General features: G+C 50.8%; 1 protein-coding gene across 1 annotated transcript in view; it reads left to right on the forward strand.

Moving 5' to 3' along the window:
* Positions 1 to 21,464, forward strand: part of dnah2 (dynein, axonemal, heavy chain 2) — a 380,569-nt gene that overhangs the window by 88,681 nt on the left and 270,424 nt on the right. Inside the window, exon 15 of the mRNA XM_087982834.1 lies at positions 6,472 to 6,618. Within this exon, the coding sequence (XP_087838960.1) occupies positions 6,472 to 6,618 (147 nt within the window). The remainder of the gene's footprint in view (positions 1 to 6,471; positions 6,619 to 21,464) is intronic.

Genomic DNA, 21,464 nt, shown 5'->3' on the forward strand with positions numbered 1-21,464 from the left:
CTGGCATGGCCTCAGTGTGTACTCGGACACTGGGCCTCAGTGGGCCTGGCCCAGTATGGCGGTCTCTCAGTGACCTGCCATGGCCTCAGTGTGTTCTCGGATACTGGGCCTCATCGCGCCCGGCCTGGTGTGGTGGTCTTTCAGTGACCTGGCATGTCCTCAGTGTGTACTCGGACACTGGGCCTCAGTGGGCCCGGCCCAGTATGGTGGTCTCTCAGTGACCTGGCATGGCCTCAGTGTGTACTCGGGCACTGGGCCTCATCGTGCCCTGCCCAGTATGGTGGTCTTTCAGTGACCTGGCATGGCCTCAATGTGTACTCGGACACTGGGCCTCAGTGTGCCCGGCCCTGTATGGCGGTCTCTCAGTGACCTGGTATGGCCTCAGTGTGTACTCGGACACTGGGCCTCATCGTGCCCGGCCCAGTATGGCGGTCTCTCAGTGACCTGGCATGGCCTCAGTGTGTACTCGGACACTGGGCCTCAGTGTGCCCGGCCCAGTATGGCGGTCTCTCAGTGACCTGCCATAGCCTCAGTGTGTACTCGGACACTGGGCCTCATCGTGCCCTGCCCAGTATGACGGTCTCTCAGTGACCTGGCATGGCCTCAGTGTGTACTCGGACACTGGGCCTCAGTGTGCCTGGCCCAGTATGGTGGTCTCTCAGTGACCTGCCATGGCCTCAGTGTGTACTCGGACACTGGGCCTCAGTGTGCCTGGCCCAGTATGGTGGTCTCTCAGTGACCTGCCATGGCCTCAGTGTGTACTCGGACACTGGGCCTCATCGCGCCCGGCCCAGTATGGTGGTCTCTCAGTGACCTGGTATGGCCTCAGTGTGTACTTGGACACTGGGCCTCATTGCACCCGGCCCAGTATGGTGGTCTCTCAGTGACCTGCCATGGCCTCAGTGTGTACTCGGGCACTGGGCCTCATCGTGCCCTGCCCAGTATGGTGGTCTTTCAGTGACCTGGCATAGCCTCAATGTGTACTCGGACACTGGACCTCATCGTGCCCGGCCCAGTATGACGGTCTCTCAGTGACCTGGTATGGCCTCAGTGTGTACTCGGACACTGGACCTCATCGTGCCCGGCCCAGTATGACGGTGTTTCAGTGACCTGGCATAGCCTCAATGTGTACTCGGACACTGGACCTCATCGTGCCCGGCCCAGTATGGTGGTCTTTCAGTGACCTGGCATGGCCTCAGTGTGTACTCGGACACTGGGCCTCATCGCGCCCGGCCCAGTATGACGGTCTCTCAGTGACCTGGTATGGCCTCAGTGTGTACTCGGACACTGGGCCTCAGTGTGCCCGACCCAGTATGGTGGTCTTTCAGTGACCTGGCATGGCCTCAGTGTGTACTCGGACACTGGGCCTCAGTGTGCCCGGCCCAGTATGACGGTCTCTCAGTGACCTGGCATGGCCTCAGTGTGTACTTGGACACTGGGCCTCATCGTGCCCGGCCCAGTATGGTGGTCTTTCAGTGACTTGGCATGGCCTCAGTGTGTACTCGGACACTGGGCCTCATCGTGCCCGGCCCAGTATTGCGGTCTCTCAGTGACCTGGTATGGCCTCAGTGTGTACTCGGGCACTGGGCCTCATTGCACCCGGCCCAGTATGGTGGTCTCTCAGTGACCTGCCATGGCCTCAGTGTGTACTCGGGCATTGGGCCTCATCGTGCCCTGCCCAGTATGGTGGTCTTTCAGTGACCTGGCATAGCCTCAATGTGTACTCGGACACTGGACCTCATCGTGCCCGGCCCAGTATGACGGTCTCTCAGTGACCTAGTATGGCCTCAGTGTGTACTCGGACACTGGACCTCATCGTGCCCGGCCCAGTATGACGGTGTTTCAGTGACCTGGCATGGCCTCAATGTGTACTCGGACACTGGACCTCATCGTGCCCGGCCCAGTATGGTGGTCTTTCAGTGACCTGGCATGGCCTCAGTGTGTACTCGGACACTGGGCCTCATCGCGCCCGGCCCAGTATGACGGTCTCTCAGTGACCTGGTATGGCCTCAGTGTGTACTCGGACACTGGGCCTCAGTGTGCCCGGCCCAGTATGGTGGTCTTTCAGTGACCTGGCATGGCCTCAGTGTGTACTCGGACACTGGGCCTCAGTGTGCCCGGCCCAGTATGACGGTCTCTCAGTGACCTGGCATGGCCTCAGTGTGTACTTGGACACTGGGCCTCATCGTGCCCGGCCCAGTATGGTGGTCTTTCAGTGACCTGGCATGGCCTCAGTGTGTACTCGGACACTGGGCCTCATCGTGCCCGGCCCAGTATGGTGGTCTTTCAGTGACCTGGTATGGCCTCAATGTGTACTCGGACACTGGGCCTCAGTGTGCCCGGCCCAGTATGGTGGTCTCTCAGTGACCTGGCATGGCCTCAGTGTGTACTCGGACACTGGACCTCATCGCGTCTGGCCCAGTATGGCGGTCTCTCAGTGACCTGGCGTGGCCTTAGTGTGTACTCGGACACTGGGCCTCATCGTGCCCGGCCCAGTATTGCGGTCTCTCAGTGACCTGGTATGGCCTCAGTGTGTACTCGGGCACTGTGCCTCATCGTGCCCGGCCCAGTATGGTGGTCTCTCAGTGACCTGGTATGGCCTCAGTGTGTACTCGGACACTGGGCCTCATCGTGCCCGGCCCAGTATTGCGGTCTCTCAGTGACCTGGTATGGCCTCAGTGTGTACTCGGGCACTGGGCCTCATCGTGCCCGGCCCAGTATGGTGGTCTCTCAGTGACCTGGCGTGGCCTTAGTGTGTACTCGGACACTGGGCCTCATCGTGCCCGGCCCAGTATTGCGGTCTCTCAGTGACCTGGTATGGCCTCAGTGTGTACTCGGGCACTGGGCCTCATCGTGCCCGGCCCAGTATGGTGGTCTCTCAGTGACCTGGTATGGCCTCAGTGTGTACTCGGACACTGGGCCTCATTGCAGCCGGCCCAGTATTGCGGTCTCTCAGTGACCTGGCGTGGCCTCAGTGTGTACTCGACACTGTACCTCATCGCGCCCGGCCCAGTATGGTGGTCTCTCAGTGACCTGGCATGGCCTCAGTGTGTACTCGACACTGTACCTCATCGCGCCCGGCCCAGTATGGTGGTTTCTCAGTGACCTGGCATGGCCTCAGTGTGTACTCGGACACTGGGCCTCATTGCAGCGGGCCCAGTATTGCGGTCTCTCAGTGACCTGGTATGGCCTCAGTGTGTACTCGGACACTGGACCTCAGTGTGCCTGGCCTGGTGTGGTGGTCTCTCAGTGACCTGGCATGGCCTCATTGCGGCCGTTTGGCCTCGAGATGATTCCATATCTCGAGAGGCCCGAGGTGAAGCCAGCATGGTCTGGCCCGGTGCAGACTAGTGGCATGTGCAGATAAATGACAGGGGGAGTTTAATCCAGACAAATGTGAGGTGATGCATTTTGGGAATGATACAGTGAATGGCATTTTGATATTCGGAGGGATCTGGGTGTGCCGGTCCACAGATCACTGAAGGTGGCAGCACAGGTGGATAAGATATTAAAAAGGCCTATGGCATGCTTGCCTTGAATGGAAGGAGCGTTGAAGATAAAGATAGACAAATTATGCTGCAGCTTCATAGAATTTTAATAAGGCCTCACTTAGAATATTGTGTATAGTTCTGGTCACCACACTACCAGAAGGATGTGGAGGCTTTGGAGTGGGTACAGGAGAGATTTATCAGAAAGTTGCGTTGTATGAGGGATTTTAACGATGAAGAAAGGTTGGATAGATTAGATTCCCTACAGTGTGGAAACAGGCCCTTCGGCCCAACAAGTCTGCACTGACCCTCCGAAGAGTAACTCACTCTCCTCTGACTAATGCACCTAACACTCTGGGCAATTTAGCATGGCCAATTCACCTGACCCGAACATCTTTGGATTGTGGGAGGAAACCCACGCAGACACAGGGAGAATGTGCAAATTCCACACAGACAGTCCCCCAAGGCTGGAATCGAACCTGGGACCCTGGCCCTGTGAGGTAGCAGTGCTATCCACTGAGATACCATGCTCAGCCACCTCGATTATTTCACTGGAATGCTGGAGGTTGAGGGCTAACCTGATAGAAGTTTATAAGGTTGTGAATGGCCTGGATAGGGTGGGAAATGTGAGGCTTTTTCCCAGATTGGAGGTGTCAATTACTAAAGAACACAGGTTCAAAATGCGGGGGCGGCGGGGAGTGGAGTGAGGCAAGATTTCTCACACAGAGGGTGGTGAGTGTCTGGAATGTGCTGCCAGAGGAGGTGGTGGAAGCAGACACAATAGCAGCATTCAAGACTCACCTGGACGAGCACGTGAATAGGAAGGCATGATGTGGATGAGCCGGTGGTGGACTGGGGTGGACAAAGTTAAAAATCACACAATGTCAAGTTATAGTCCAACTATTTTATTTGGAAGCACTAGCTTTCAGAGCGCTGCTCCTTCATTAGATAGCTTCATTAGACAGACTTCTAAACAAACCTGTTGGACTGTAACCTGGTGTTGTGTGCGCCAGCCCATTGAAATGATTTTGTCTATTTTAGTTTATTAAATCACACTTAGAAAGTAGTCCTAGCAATGCAGACTTTTTCCAAGCATTCAGTTTTTTCACATGAATTGAGACAAACTTTCCATCTTTGCATTTGCTCAATGATACAAAATTGTTCAATTTTTAAACTATGAATAGGAAGGGAATAGACGGATACGGATCCTGTAAGTGAAGCCAGTTTTAGTATAAAGGGCAAAATGTGTCGGTGCAGGCTTGGAGGGCCGAAGAGCCTGTTCCTGTGCTGTATTATTCATAATTCTTTGTTCTAGGTGCCTGCTTGGACTGGGTTGGAAAACAGTTATTCTGAACTTTTTATTTCTTTATTGTTCTCATGTGTTCCTATGATCTGTAATGCTGGATGTTTTATTTCTTTATTATTCTCATTTGTTTTTCCCTAAGAATTTGAACTGAAGAATCTGTACCTAGGAACCTTTGTACCTAAGATGGTGCCATAATTGGCAACTTATAAACTTTTCACTGTACTTATTTGAGTATGTGTGACAATAGAGCGAATTCTAAAGGCTTCAATCTTTTTTGTATCATTGAGCAAATGCAGAGATGGAAGGCGTGTTTCAATTCATGCGGAAAAATTGAATGCTTGGAAAAAATCTGCATTGCTAGAACTACTTTCTAAATGTGATTTAATAAGCTAAAACAAACAAACCATTTCAATGGGCTGGCGCACACATGTTTCACAGCAGCATACAGTTATGTTGTGCATTCAACCTAGCAAAGCTTTCCAAAGCATTTCATGCAGCAACAGCTCTCTCCAGACATAATGAACTTCCTCTAAACCCATTGTTTTGGTCACACAGTTGTTCAGGTTGGCCACATTATCCAACTGTTATAAACCAGATAGCCAAGTGGTGAAGGATGGAGCTGGTGGCAATCTTTACATAGTTTTATAAACATTTATTTACAGAGTCCATGTGCCTTCTAATCTAGCATCCAGAATTTCAGTCTGTCCCTCGGTGTATTTTGTTAAAATCAACCAGTTTGGATACGTTATGACATACCTCCATGGCCGTCAGATCCTGAGGTGGGAATTGAACATGGACCTTGCTGTCCATTGGTAGGGACACCGCACTGCATTGCCACACATTTTGGATCGTTCCTTTTTGGAGGTGCAGAAGTGAATCCCCAGTTAATGCCCACCACTTGTATATGCAACTGAATACAAATGACACCATTTTCTGTACCTCTTGAAACCTATTCCCCCACCTTGAAGGTTCTCAGTGCTGGATGTCTCATGTATTAATCCAAATTTATCTATTATTCATTCATGGGATGTGGGCACTGCTCACTAGACCAACATTCATTGTCCATCCCTAATTGCCCAGAGGGCAGTTAAGAGTCAACCACATTACTGTGGGTCTGGAATCCATGTCGGCCAGACAGAGGAAGAATGGCAGATTTCCTTCCCTGAAGGACATTCATGAATCAGTTGGGTTCTTGCAATTATTTACGGTACTTAGCTGATTGCCATGACACTAACTTTTCTTATGCTAGAAATTTATTCAGTTCAGATGTCATTGTCTGTCATGATGGAGCTGTGATAAAGAAATTGCAGATGCAGGAATCCCAGGTGGACAAGCAGGAGGCTGGCAGAACACAGCAAGCCAGGCAACATCAGGAGGTGGAGAAGTCATCGTTAAGGGTTACACCCAAAACATTGACTTCTCCACCTCCTGATGCTGCCTGGCTTGCTGTGTTCTGCCAGCCTCCTGCTTATCTACCTATGATGGAACCTACAACGTTAGCCTAGGGTTCTCGATTACTCATCCAGTGGCATTACCACTTCACCCTCACCTTCTCAAATATCTATGTGTCATTTCTCAAAAGTAACTGTGCCACTTGTCCCAGCACTGGGAGATCAAGGGCATGGTTGAAGAAGGGGTTGTGCCAACTGTGTGTCTACTTTGTCCCATTCCTTGCAGGTACCTGCTGGAGTTGTTTGATGAAATCCATTACTGGGAACGTTTGAACTTTGAGATCCCCCACTATGTTATAGAGACCTACCAGCGAAGGGAGGACCTCAGGATGCTACGAGAGCGTGTTCTGCTGGTTGTTCGTGATTACAACAGGTCAGTGCAGGTTGTTGAAGTGTGAAGCTGAAGTTGCAATAATTCACAATGACTCTTCTGAATATATCCCGTCTTGCCACTATCTTTGAGTTCACCACACCATACTGCTACTGTTTGTTCTGAAAACGTTTACAATCCATTTAGATTCCTCATGCAACTTACAGGATTCACAGGGAAGAACGGTTACATAGGTGGGGGTAGTGAGTGGAGTTGTGCTCGAAGATTATCTGTAGTTTTATTGAATGTGCAACAGGCTCAAGGAAGTGGTCATAATTCCAGTGTTCTTCAGTGAATCCCAGTAATATCCAGGAATTTTCTGTAATCACTGCCTCTGTGATCATCAGAATCAATAGAATGGAGAAAAAGAAACTGGAATGGAACTGTATTTGGAACTGGAATCAGATTTTGAGGAAGAGTACTCAAGGTAACTGTTGAGGTTAGTGTGTTTGGAATGGATACTAGTGCTCAGCTTATCTCTAAGGAATGGACAAAGTTATAAATCACATAACACCAGGTTATAAACCAACAGGTTTATTCCGAAGCACTAGCTTTTGGAGCGCTGCTCCTTCATCCGGTAACTGTTGAGCAGGATCATAAAACACAGACTTTATAGCAAATGATTACAGTGCCATGCAACTGAAATGACATAGAGTCATAGAGATCAGACGGAATCAGACCATTCAGCCCAACTCGTCCATGCCGACCAGATATCCCAAACCAATCTAGTCCCAACTGCCAGCACCTGGTCCATATCCCTCCAAACCCTTCCTATTCATATACCAATCCAGGTGCCTTTTAAATGTTGCAATTGTACCAGCCTCCAACACTTTCTCTGGCAGCTCATTCCATACACGTACCACCCTCTGAGTGAAAAAGTTGTCCCTTAGGTCTCTTTTATATCTTTCCCCTCTCACACTAAACCTATGCCCTCTAGTTCTGGACTCCCCCACCCCAGGGAAAAAACTTTGTCTATTTGCCCTATCCATGTCCCTCATGATTTTATAAACCTCTATAAGGTCACCCCTCAGCCTCCGACGCTCCAGGGCAAACAGCCCGAACCTATTCAACCTCTCCCTATAGCTCAAACCCTCCAACCCTGGCAACATCCTTGTAAATCTTTTCTGAACCCTTTCAAGTTTCGCAACATCTTTCCGATAGGAAGGAGATCAGAATTGCACGCAATATTCCAACAGTGGCCGAACCAATGTCCTGTACTGCCACAATATGACCTCCCAACTCCTGTACTCAATACTCTGACCAATAAAGGAAAGCATACCAAACACCTTCTTCACTATCCTATCTACCTGTGACTCCACTTTCAAGGAGCTATGAGCCTGCACTCCAAGGTATTTTTGATTAGATTAGATTACTTACAGTGTGGAAACCGGCCCTTCGTCCCAACAAGTCCACAGCGACCCTCCAAAGAGCAACCAACCCAGACCCATTCCCCTACATTTACTCCTTCACCTAACACTACGGGCAGTTTAGCATGGCCAATTCACCTGGCCTGCACATCTTTGGACTGTGGGAGGATATCGGAGCACCCGGAGGAAACCCACGCAGACACGGGGAGAATGTGCAAACTCCACACAGACAGTGGCCTGAGGCGGAATTGAACCCGGGTCTCTGGCGCTGTGAGGCAGCTGTGCTAACCACTGTGCCAACGTATCATCTCTTTGTTCAGCAACACTCCCTAGGACCTTACCATTAAGTGCAAAAGCCCTGCTAAGATTTACTTTCCCAAAATGCAGCACCTCACATTTATCTGAATTAAACTCCATCTGTCACTTCTCAGCCCATTGGCCCATCTGGTCCAGGTCCTGTTGTAATCTGAGGTAACCCTCTTTGCTGTCCACTACACCTCCAATTTTGGTGTCATCAGCAAACTTACTAGCTGTACCTCTTATGCTCGCATCCAAATCATACATGTAAATGATGAAAAGTAGTGGACTCAGCACTAATCCTTGTGGCACTCCACTGGCCACAGATCTCCAGTCGAAAAACAACCCTCCACCACCACCCTCTGTCTTCTACCTTTGAGCCAGTTCTGTATCCAAATAGTGAGTTCTCCCTATATTCCAAGAGATCTAACCTTGCTAACCAGTCTCCCATGGGGAACCTTGTCCATATAGATCACATCTACTGCCCTCATCAATCTTCTTCAAAAAACTCAAACAAGTTTGTGAGACACGATTTCCCTCACACAAAGCCATGTTGACTATCCTTAATCAGTCCTTGCCTTTCCAAATACATATACATCCTGTCCCTCAGGATTCCCTCCAACAACTTGCCCACCATTGACGTCAGGCTCACTGGTCTGTAGTTCCCTGGCTTCTCCTTACCAGCTTTCTTAAACAGTGACACCATGTTAGCCAACCTTCCGTCTTCCGGCACCTCACCTGTGACTATCGATGATAAAATATCTCAGTAAGAGGCCCAGCAATCACTTCCCTAGCTCCCCACAGAGTTCTCGGGTACACCCGATCAGGTCCTGGGGATTTATCCACTTTTATGTGTTTCAAGACATCCAGCACTTCCTCCTCTGCAATATGGACATTTTTCAAGATGCCACCATCTATTTCCCTACATTCTATATTTTCCATGTCCTTTTCCACAGTAAATACTGATGCAAAGTACTCATTTAGTATCTCCCCTATCTCCTGCGGCTCCACACAAAGGCCGCCTTGCTGATCTTTGAGAGGCCCTGTTCTCTCCCTAGTTACTCTTTTGTCCATAATATATTTGTAAAAACCTTTGGATTCTCCTTAATTCTATTTGCCTAAGCTATCTCATGCCCCCTTTTTGCCCTCCTGATTTCTCTCTTAAGCATACTCCTACTTCCTTTATACTCTTCTAAGGATTCTCTCGATCTACTCTGTCTATACCCAACATATGCTTCCTTCTTTTTCTTAACCAAACCCTCAATTTCTTTAGTCATCCAGCATTCCCTATATTTACCAGCCTTTCCTTTCACCCTGACAGGAATATACTTTCTTTGGACTCTTGTTATATCATTTCTGAAGGCTTCCCATTTTCCAGCCATCCCTTTACCTGCAAACATCTGCCCCCAGTCAGCTTTTGAAAGTTCTTGCCTAATACCGTCAAAATTGGCCTTTCTCCAATTTAGAACTCTCTCATGTGCACTCACACTTGTATACACACACTCACATGCACATACACACACACACACCCTCTCTCTCCCTCATGCATGCACACACATATAAGTCTATTGGCTGAATTTGCATTTGCAGAATTATATTTGCCAATGCATTCTTTTTTGCTCAAAAAGTGCACAATTTGTAGGCAGTCAATCCATGTAATATTTTATAAATTCCACTTTGGATATAGAACCAGTCTGATTCAAGATTGTGATACAGACAGACTCTAACCTCACACCTTTAATGCACTGTCTGAGCTGAGATGTCACCAATTTTTTATAAAACCTTAAATTATCTCACAAAGGTGACTTAATAAAGCAGTTCTGGGATTTACGTATTAATGAACCGAAAGCTGCAACCCATTCTAAAAGATGAAAGACTGAACAGCGATCTCGGTTTGTTGCATTTCAGCTGCATAAGACTGTAATCTTTTGCTGTAAATTCTATGCTTTATGGTCCTGCTCCACAACTATCTGATGAAGGAACCGCACTCCGAGAGCTAGTGCTTCCAATGAACCTGTTGGACTCTAACCTGGTGTTGTGTGATGTTTAGCTTTATCCACCCCAGTACAACTCCGGCTCCTCCAGAAATGGAAGCAGTGTAGTGAGTGAACAGAAGGGAATGGAAGAGTTAGAGACAGCTGGAGTGAAAGCAAGAGAAGTTAGGTAGTGGGGAGCAGGATTGATGGATTTTTACCAATTCCCAACAGCAGCAGGCAACCCAGTGTAACTATGGATGTACCAGAAAAAGATTCAGGGAAAGAGACAAAAGTAGATATGTGCAGGGACTTGCCGCTCCAAAATGATAGTAAAATGAAGAGTATGTAGGTTAGTTTGATCTCAGAGTAGGATAAAAGGTCAGCACAACATCGAGGGCCGAAGAGACTGGATTGTGCTGTACTGTTTTATGTTCTATGTTCTAAAATGGCTGTCCAGTTACTGAATATTTGTGTCATCAAAGTGCCAGTTCCTGAGCATCAACTATTTGTTTGCTTCAATCGCTGTCAAATTTAAGATGATTCATACCCTCCATTTTCCCATAATCCACTGAGCAAACTAAGCTTGTGTTCAGTAACCATGCACTTAACCCAATGGGTATACTAGCTGAATTTTGCTGTTGAGAATGGGAGATCTGTTCAATCTTTACATTTGCCATAGAAGGAAGATATTATCTCTGTTATGTAATAGAGACATGGCTGGATGGGCAAGCATTAATTGTCCATCTCTAGTTGCCCTTGAAAAAATGGTGGTGAATTGCCTTCTAGAACCATAGCAGTCAGTTTGCTGTAGGTAGATCCACAATGCTAGGGAGTGAGTGCCTGGGTTTTACTGTAGGTAGATCCACAATGCCAGGGAGTGAGTGCTGGGTTTTACTGTAAGTAGACCCACAATGCCAGGGAGTGAGTGCCCGGGTTTTACTGTAGGTAGACCCACAATGCCAGGGAGTGAGTGCCTGGGTTTTGCTGTGGGTAGATCCACAATGCTAGGGAGTGAGTGCCTGGGTTTTACTGTAGGTAGATCCACAATGCCAGGGAGTGAGTGCTGGGTTTTACTGTAAGTAGACCCACAATGCCAGGGAGTGAGTGCTGGGTTTTACTGTAGGTAGATCCACAATGCCAGGGAGTGAGTGCCCGGGTTTTACTGTAGGTAGACCCACAATGCCAGGGAGTGAGTGCCTGGGTTTTACTGTAGGTAGACCCACAATGCCAGGGAGTGAGTGCCCGGGTTTTACTGTAGGTAGATCCACAATGCCAGGGAGTGAGTGCCTGGGTTTTGCTGTACGTAGACCCACAATGCCAGGGAGTGAGTGCCCGGGTTTTACTGTAGGTAGATCCACAATGCCAGGGAGTGAGTGCCCGGGTTTTACTGTAGGTAGACCCACAATGCCAGGGGGTGAGTGCCTGGGTTTTACTGTAGGTAGATCCACAATGCCAGGGATTGAGTGCCTGGGTTTTACTGTAGGTAGACCCACAATGCCAGGGAGTGAGTGCTGGGTTTTACTGTAGGTAGATCCACAATGCCAGGGAGTGAGTGCCCGGGTTTTACTGTAGGTAGATCCACAATGCCAGGGAGTGAGTGCCCGGGTTTTACTGTAGGTAGACCCACAATGCCAGGGAGTGAGTGCTGGGTTTTACTGTAGGTAGACCCACAATGCCAGGGAGTGAGTGCTGGGTTTTACTGTAGGTAGACCCACAATGCCAGGGAGTGAGTGCTGGGTTTTACTGTAAGTAGACCCACAATGCCAGGGAGTGAGTGCCTGGGTTTTAGTGTAGGTACACCCACAATGCCAGGGATTGAGTGCCCGGGTTTTACTGTAGGTAGATCCACAATGCCAGGGAGTGAGTGCCTGGGTTTTGCTGTAGGTAGACCCACAATGCCAGGGAGTGAGTGCCAGGGTTTTACTGTAGGTAGATCCACAATGCCAGGGAGTGAGTGCCCGGGTTTTACCGTAGGTATATCCACAATGCCAGGGAGTGAGTGCCTGGGTTTTGCTGTAGGTAGACCCACAATGCCAGGGAGTGAGTGCCAGGGTTTTACTGTAGGTAGACCCACAATGCCAGGGAGTGAGTGCCAGGGTTTTACTGTAGGTAGACCCACAATGCCAGGGAGTGAGTGCCCGGGTTTTACTGTAGGTAGACCCACAATGCCAGGGAGTGAGTGCCTGGGTTTTACTGTAGGTAGACCCACAATGCCAGGGAGTGAGTGCCTGGGTTTTACTGTAAGTAGACCCACAATGCCAGGGAGTGAATGCCTGGGTTTTGCTGTAGGTAGACCCACAATGCCAGGGAGTGAGTGCCAGGGTTTTACTGTAGGTAGATCCACAATGCCAGGGAGTGAGTGCCTGGGTTTTACTGTAGGTAGACCCACAATGCCAGGGAGTGAGTGCCTGGGTTTTACTGTAGGTAGACCCACAATGCCAGGGAGTGAGTGCCTGGGTTTTGCTGTAAGTAGACCCACAATGCCAGGGAGTGAGTGCCTGTGTTTTGCTGTAAGTAGACCCACAATGCCAGGGAGTGAGTGCCAGGGTTTTGCTGTAAGTAGACCCACAATGCCAGGGAGTGAGTGCCTGTGTTTTGCTGTAAGTAGACCCACAATGCCAGGGAGTGAGTGCCAGGGTTTTGCTGTAAGTAGACCCACAATGCCAGGGAGTGAGTGCCTGTGTTTTGCTGTAAGTAGACCCACAATGCCAGGGAGTGAGTGCCTGGGTTTTGCTGTAAGTAGACCCACAATGCCAGGGAGTGAGTGCCCGGGTTTTACTGTCGGTAGACGCACAATGCCAGGGAGTGAGTGCCCGGGTTTTACTGTAGGTAGACCCACAATGCCAGGGAGTGAGTGCCCGGGTTTTACTGTAGGTAGACCCACAATGCCAGGGAGTGAGTGCCTGGGTTTTGCTGTAAGTAGACCCACAATGCCAGGGAGTGAGTGCCAGGGTTTTACTGTAGGTAGACCCACAATGCCAGGGGGTGAGTGCCTGGGTTTTACTGTAGGTAGACCCACAATGCCAGGGAGTGAGTGCCTGGGTTTTACTGTAGGTAGACCCACAATGCCAGGGAGTGAGTGCCTGGGTTTTACTGTAGGTAGACCCACAATGCCAGGGAGTGAGTGCCCGGGTTTTACTGTAGGTAGACCCACAATGCCAGGGATTGAGTGCCTGGGTTTTACTGTAGGTAGACCCACAATGCCAGGGAGTGAGTGCCTGGGTTTTACTGTAGGTAGACCCACAATGCCAGGGAGTGAGTGCCAGGGTTTTACTGTAGGTAGATCCACAATGCCAGGGAGTGAGTGCCAGGGTTTTTCTGTAGGTAGACCCACAATGCCAGGGAGTGAGTGCCTGGGTTTTACTGTAGGTAGACCCACAATGCCAGGGAGTGAGTGCCAGGGTTTTACTGTAGGTAGATCCACAATGCCAGGGATTGAGTGCCTGGGTTTTACTGTAGGTAGACCCACAATGCCAGGGAGTGAGTGCCTGGGTTTTACTGTAGGTAGACCCACAATGCCAGGGAGTGAGTGCCAGGGTTTTACTGTAGGTAGATCCACAATGCCAGGGAGTGAGTGCCTGGGTTTTACTGTAGGTAGACCCACAATGCCAGGGATTGAGTGCCTGGGTTTTACTGTAGGTAGACCCACAATGCCAGGGAGTGAGTGCCTGTGTTTGACTGTAGGTAGACCCACAATGCCAGGGAGTGAGTGCCTGGGTTTTACTGTAGGTAGACCCACAATGCCAGGGAGTGAGTGCCTGGGTTTTACTGTAGGTAGACCCACAATGCCAGGGAGTGAGTGCCAGGGTTTTACTGTAGGTAGACCCACAATGCCAGGGAGTGAGTGCCCGGGTTTTACTGTAGGTAGACCCACAATGCCAGGGAGTGAGTGCCTGGATTTTGCTGTAAGTAGACCCACAATGCCAGGGAGTGAGTGCTGGGTTTGACTGTAAGTAGACCCACAATGCCAGGGAGTGAGTGCCAGGGTTTTGCTGTAGGTAGACCCACAATGCCAGGGAGTGAGTGCTGGGTTTGACTGTAAGTAGACCCACAATGCCAGGGAGTGAGTGCCTGTGTTTTGCTGTAGGTAGACCCACAATGCCAGGGAGTGAGTGCCCGGGTTTTGCTGTAGGTAGACCCACAATGCCAGGGAGTGAGTGCCTGGGTTTTACTGTAGGTAGACCCACAATGCCAGGGAGTGAGTGCCTGGGTTTTACTGTAGGTAGACCCACAATGCCAGGGAGTGAGTGCCTGGGTTTTACTGTAGGTAGACCCACAATGCCAGGGAGTGAGTGCCCGGGTTTTACTGTAGGTAGACCCACAATGCCAGGGATTGAGTGCCTGGGTTTTACTGTAGGTAGACCCACAATGCCAGGGAGTGAGTGCCTGGGTTTTACTGTAGGTAGACCCACAATGCCAGGGAGTGAGTGCCAGGGTTTTACTGTAGGTACATCCACAATGCCAGGGAGTGAGTGCCAGGGTTTTACTGTAGGTAGACACACAATGCCAGGGAGTGAGTGCCAGGGTTTTACTGTAGGTAGATCCACAATGCCAGGGATTGAGTGTCTTGGTTTTACTGTAGGTAGACCCACAATGCCAGGGAGTGAGTGCCTGGGTTTTACTGTAGGTAGACCCACAATGCCAGGGGGTGAGTGCCAGGGTTTTACTGTAGGTAGATCCACAATGCCAGGGAGTGAGTGCCTGGGTTTTACTGTAGGTAGACCCACAATGCCAGGGATTGAGTGCCTGGGTTTTACTGTAGGTAGACCCACAATGCCAGGGAGTGAGTGCCTGGGTTTTACTGTAGGTAGACCCACAATGCCAGGGAGTGAGTGCCAGGGTTTTACTGTAGGTAGACCCACAATGCCAGGGAGTGAGTGCCCGGGTTTTACTGTAGGTAGACCCACAATGCCAGGGAGTGAGTGCCTGGGTTTTACTGTAAGTAGACCCACAATGCCAGGGAGTGAGTGCCCGGGTTTTACTGTAGGTAGACCCACAATGCCAGGGGGTGAGTGCCTGGGTTTTACTGTAGGTAGATCCACAATGCCAGGGATTGAGTGCCTGGGTTTTACTGTAGGTAGACCCACAATGCCAGGGAGTGAGTGCTGGGTTTTACTGTAGGTAGATCCACAATGCCAGGGAGTGAGTGCCCGGGTTTTACTGTAGGTAGATCCACAATGCCAGGGAGTGAGTGCCCGGGTTTTACTGTAGGTAGACCCACAATGCCAGGGAGTGAGTGCTGGGTTTTACTGTAGGTAGACCCACAATGCCAGGGAGTGAGTGCTGGGTTTTACTGTAGGTAGACCCACAATGCCAGGGAGTGAGTGCTGGGTTTTACTGTAAGTAGACCCACAATGCCAGGGAGTGAGTGCCTGGGTTTTAGTGTAGGTACACCCACAATGCCAGGGATTGAGTGCCCGGGTTTTACTGTAGGTAGATCCACAATGCCAGGGAGTGAGTGCCTGGGTTTTGCTGTAGGTAGACCCACAATGCCAGGGAGTGAGTGCCAGGGTTTTACTGTAGGTAGATCCACAATGCCAGGGAGTGAGTGCCCGGGTTTTACCGTAGGTATATCCACAATGCCAGGGAGTGAGTGCCTGGGTTTTGCTGTAGGTAGACCCACAATGCCAGGGAGTGAGTGCCAGGGTTTTACTGTAGGTAGACCCACAATGCCAGGGAGTGAGTGCCAGGGTTTTACTGTAGGTAGACCCACAATGCCAGGGAGTGAGTGCCCGGGTTTTACTGTAGGTAGACCCACAATGCCAGGGAGTGAGTGCCTGGGTTTTACTGTAGGTAGACCCACAATGCCAGGGAGTGAGTGCCTGGGTTTTACTGTAAGTAGACCCACAATGCCAGGGAGTGAATGCCTGGGTTTTGCTGTAGGTAGACCCACAATGCCAGGGAGTGAGTGCCAGGGTTTTACTGTAGGTAGATCCACAATGCCAGGGAGTGAGTGCCTGGGTTTTACTGTAGGTAGACCCACAATGCCAGGGAGTGAGTGCCTGGGTTTTGCTGTAAGTAGACCCACAATGCCAGGGAGTGAGTGCCTGTGTTTTGCTGTAAGTAGACCCACAATGCAAGGGAGTGAGTGCCTGGGTTTTGCTGTAAGTAGACCCACAATGCCAGGGAGTGAGTGCCCGGGTTTTACTGTAGGTAGACCCACAATGCCAGGGAGTGAGTGCCCGGGTTTTACTGTCGGTAGACGCACAATGCCAGGGAGTGAGTGCCCGGGTTTTACTGTAGGTAGACCCACAATGCCAGGGAGTGAGTGCCCGGGTTTTACTGTAGGTAGACCCACAATGCCAGGGAGTGAGTGCCTGGGTTTTGCTGTAAGTAGACCCACAATGCCAGGGAGTGAGTGCCAGGGTTTTACTGTAGGTAGACCCACAATGCCAGGGGGTGAGTGCCTGGGTTTTACTGTAGGTAGACCCACAATGCCAGGGAGTGAGTGCCTGGGTTTTACTGTAGGTAGACCCACAATGCCAGGGAGTGAGTGCCTGGGTTTTACTGTAGGTAGACCCACAATGCCAGGGAGTGAGTGCCCGGGTTTTACTGTAGGTAGACCCACAATGCCAGGGATTGAGTGCCTGGGTTTTACTGTAGGTAGACCCACAATGCCAGGGAGTGAGTGCCTGGGTTTTACTGTAGGTAGACCCACAATGCCAGGGAGTGAGTGCCAGGGTTTTACTGTAGGTAGATCCACAATGCCAGGGAGTGAGTGCCAGGGTTTTTCTGTAGGTAGACCCACAATGCCAGGGAGTGAGTGCCTGGGTTTTACTGTAGGTAGACCCACAATGCCAGGGAGTGAGTGCCAGGGTTTTACTGTAGGTAGATCCACAATGCCAGGGATTGAGTGCCTGGGTTTTACTGTAGGTAGACCCACAATGCCAGGGAGTGAGTGCCTGGGTTTTACTGTAGGTAGACCCACAATGCCAGGGAGTGAGTGCCAGGGTTTTACTGTAGGTAGATCCACAATGCCAGGGAGTGAGTGCCTGGGTTTTACTGTAGGTAGACCCACAATGCCAGGGATTGAGTGCCTGGGTTTTACTGTAGGTAGACCCACAATGCCAGGGAGTGAGTGCCTGTGTTTGACTGTAGGTAGACCCACAATGCCAGGGAGTGAGTGCCTGGGTTTTACTGTAGGTAGACCCACAATGCCAGGGAGTGAGTGCCTGGGTTTTACTGTAGGTAGACCCACAATGCCAGGGAGTGAGTGCCAGGGTTTTACTGTAGGTAGACCCACAATGCCAGGGAGTGAGTGCCCGGGTTTTACTGTAGGTAGACCCACAATGCCAGGGAGTGAGTGCCTGGGTTTTGCTGTAAGTAGACCCACAATGCCAGGGAGTGAGTGCTGGGTTTGACTGTAAGTAGACCCACAATGCCAGGGAGTGAGTGCCAGGGTTTTGCTGTAGGTAGACCCACAATGCCAGGGAGTGAGTGCTGGGTTTGACTGTAAGTAGACCCACAATGCCAGGGAGTGAGTGCCTGTGTTTTGCTGTAGGTAGACCCACAATGCCAGGGAGTGAGTGCCTGTGTTTTGCTGTAGGTAGACCCACAATGCCAGGGAGTGAGTGCCCGGGTTTTGCTGTAGGTAGACCCACAATGCCAGGGAGTGAGTGCCTGGGTTTTACTGTAGGTAGACCCACAATGCCAGGGAGTGAGTGCCTGGGTTTTACTGTAGGTAGACCCACAATGCCAGGGAGTGAGTGCCTGGGTTTTACTGTAGGTAGACCCACAATGCCAGGGAGTGAGTGCCCGGGTTTTACTGTAGGTAGACCCACAATGCCAGGGATTGAGTGCCTGGGTTTTACTGTAGGTAGACCCACAATGCCAGGGAGTGAGTGCCTGGGTTTTACTGTAGGTAGACCCACAATGCCAGGGAGTGAGTGCCAGGGTTTTACTGTAGGCACATCCACAATGCCAGGGAGTGAGTGCCAGGGTTTTACTGTAGGTAGACACACAATGCCAGGGAGTGAGTGCCAGGGTTTTACTGTAGGTAGATCCACAATGCCAGGGATTGAGTGTCTTGGTTTTACTGTAGGTAGACCCACAATGCCAGGGAGTGAGTGCCTGGGTTTTACTGTAGGTAGACCCACAATGCCAGGGGGTGAGTGCCAGGGTTTTACTGTAGGTAGATCCACAATGCCAGGGAGTGAGTGCCTGGGTTTTACTGTAGGTAGACCCACAATGCCAGGGATTGAGTGCCTGGGTTTTACTGTAGGTAGACCCACAATGCCAGGGAGTGAGTGCCTGGGTTTTACTGTAGGTAGACCCACAATGCCAGGGAGTGAGTGCCCGGGTTTTGCTGTAGGTAGACCCACAATGCCAGGGAGTGAGTGCCCGGATTTTGCTGTAGGTAGACCCACAATGCCAGGGAGTGAGTGCCCGGGTTTTGCTGTAGGTAGACCCACAATGCCAGGGAGTGAGTGCCCGGGTTTTACTGTAGGTAGACCCACAATGCCAGGGAGTGAGTGCCTGGGTTTTACTGTAAGTAGACCCACAATGCCAGGGAGTGAGTGCCTGGGTTTTACTGTAGGTAGACCCACAATGCCAGGGAGTGAGTGCCTGGGTTTTACTGTAAGTAGACCCACAATGCCAGGGAGTGAATGCCTGGGTTTTGCTGTAGGTAGACCCACAATGCCAGGGAGTGAGTGCCAGGGTTTTACTGTAGGTAGATCCACAATGCCAGGGAGTGAGTGCCTGGGTTTTACTGTAGGTAGATCCACAATGCCAGGGAGTGAGTGCCTGGGTTTTACTGTAGGTAGACCCACAATGCCAGGGAGTGAGTGCCTGGGTTTTACTGTAGGTAGACCCACAATGCCAGGGAGTGAGTGCCTGGGTTTTACTGTAGGTAGACCCACAATGCCAGGGAGTGAGTGCCTGGGTTTTGCTGTAAGGAGACCCACAATGCCAGGGAGTGAGTGCCTGGGTTTTGCTGTAAGTAGACCCACAATGCCAGGGAGTGAGTGCCCGGGTTTTACTGTAGGTAGACCCACAATGCCAGGGAGTGAGTGCCCGGGTTTTACTGTCGGTAGACGCACAATGCCAGGGAGTGAGTGCCCGGGTTTTACTGTAGGTAGACCCACAATGCCAGGGAGTGAGTGCCTGGGTTTTACTGTAGGTAGACCCACAATGCCAGGGAGTGAGTGCCCGGGTTTTGCTGTAGGTAGACCCACAATGCCAGGGAGTGAGTGCCCGGATTTTGCTGTAGGTAGACCCACAATGCCAGGGAGTGAGTGCCCGGGTTTTGCTGTAGGTAGACCCACAATGCCAGGGAGTGAGTGCCCGGGTTTTGCTGTAGGTAGACCCACAATGCCAGGGAGTGAGTGCCCGGGTTTTGCTGTAGGTAGACCCACAATGCCAGGGAGTGAGTGCCCGGGTTTTACTGTAAGTAGACCCTCAATGCCAGGGAGTGAGTGCCCAGGTTTTACTGTCGGTAGACCCACAATGCCATGGAGTGAGTGCCAGGGTTTTACTGTAGGTGGACCCACAATGCCAGGGAGTGAGTGCCCGGGTTGTACTGTAGGTAGACCCACAATGCCAGGGAGTGAGTGCCTGGGTTTTGCTGTAAGTAGACCCACAATGCCAGGGAGTGAGTGCCAGGGTTTTACTGTAGGTAGACCCACAATGCCAGGGAGTGAGTGCCAGGGTTTTGCTGTAGGTAGATCCACAATGCCAGGGAGTGAGTGCCTGGGTTTTGCTGTAGGTAGACCCACAATGCCAGGGAGTGAGTGCCAGGGTTTTGCTGTAGGTAGATCCACAATGCCAGGGAGTGAGTGCTGGGTTTGACTGTAAGTAGAACCACAATGCCAGGGAGTGAGTGCCTGTGTTTTGCTGTAGGTAGACCCAGAATGCCAGGGAGTGAGTGCCCGGGTTTTGCTGTAGGTAGACCCACAATGCCAGGGAGTGAGTGCCTGGGTTTTACTGTAGGTAGACCCACAATGCCAGGGAGTGAGTGCCTGGGTTTTACTGTAGGTAGACCCACAATGCCAGGGAGTGAGTGCCTGGGTTTTACTGTAGGTAGACCCACAATGCCAGGGAGTGAGTGCCCGGGTTTTACTGTAGGTAGACCCACAATGCCAGTGATTGAGTGCCTGGGTTTTACTGTAGGTAGACCCACAATGCCAGGGAGTGAGTGCCTGGGTTTTACTGTAGGTAGACCCACAATGCCAGGGAGTGAGTGCCAGGGTTTTACTGTAGGTAGATCCACAATGCCAGGGAGTGAGTGCCAGGGTTTTACTGTAGGTAGACACACAATGCCAGGGAGTGAGTGCCTGGGCTTTACTGTAGGTAGACCCACAATGCCAGGGAGTGAGTGCCAGGGTTTTACTGTAGGTAGATCCACAATGCCAGGGATTGAGTGCCTGGGTTTTACTGTAGGTAGACCCACAATGCCAGGGAGTGAGTGCCTGGGTTTTACTGTAGGTAGACCCACAATGCCAGGGAGTGAGTGTCAGGGTTTTACTGTAGGTAGACCCACAATGCCAGGGAGTGAGTGCCTGGGTTTTGCTGTAGGTAGACCCATAATGCCAGGGATTGAGTGCCTGGGTTTTACTGTAGGTAGATCCACAATGCCAGGGAGTGAGTGCCAGGGTTTTACTGTAGGTAGACCCACAATGCCAGGGAGTGAGTGCCTGGGTTTTGCTGTAGGTAGACCCACAATGCCAGGGAGTGAGTGCCTGGGTTTTGCTGTAGGTAGACCCATAATGCCAGGGATTGAGTGCCTGGGTTTTACTGTAGGTAGATCCACAATGCCAGGGAGTGAGTGCCAGGGTTTTACTGTAGGTAGACCCACAATGCCAGGGAGTGAGTGCCTGGGTTTTACTGTAGGTAGACCCACAATGCCAGGGATTGAGTGCCTGGGTTTTACTGTAAGTAGACCCACAATGCCAGGGAGTGAGTGCCCGGGTTTTACTGTAGGTAGACACACAATGCCAGGGAGTGAGTGCCAGGGTTTTACTGTAGGTAGACCCACAATGCCAGGGAGTGAGTGCCTGGGTTTTGCTGTAAGTAGACCCACAATGCCAGGGAGTGAGTGCTGGGTTTGACTGTAAGTAGACCCACAATGCCAGGGAGTGAGTGCCAGGGTTTTGCTGTAGGTAGATCCACAATGCCAGGGAGTGAGTGCTGGGTTTGACTGTAAGTAGACCCACAATGCCAGGGAGTGAGTGCCTGTGTTTTGCTGTAGGTAGACCCACAATGCCAGGGA

This window comes from Chiloscyllium plagiosum, unplaced genomic scaffold (genome assembly GCF_037043375.1).
Source record: "Chiloscyllium plagiosum isolate Xiang-an unplaced genomic scaffold, Cpla_swu_hap1 HiC_scaffold_44, whole genome shotgun sequence".
Classification (NCBI taxonomy): Eukaryota; Metazoa; Chordata; class Chondrichthyes; order Orectolobiformes; family Hemiscylliidae; genus Chiloscyllium; species Chiloscyllium plagiosum.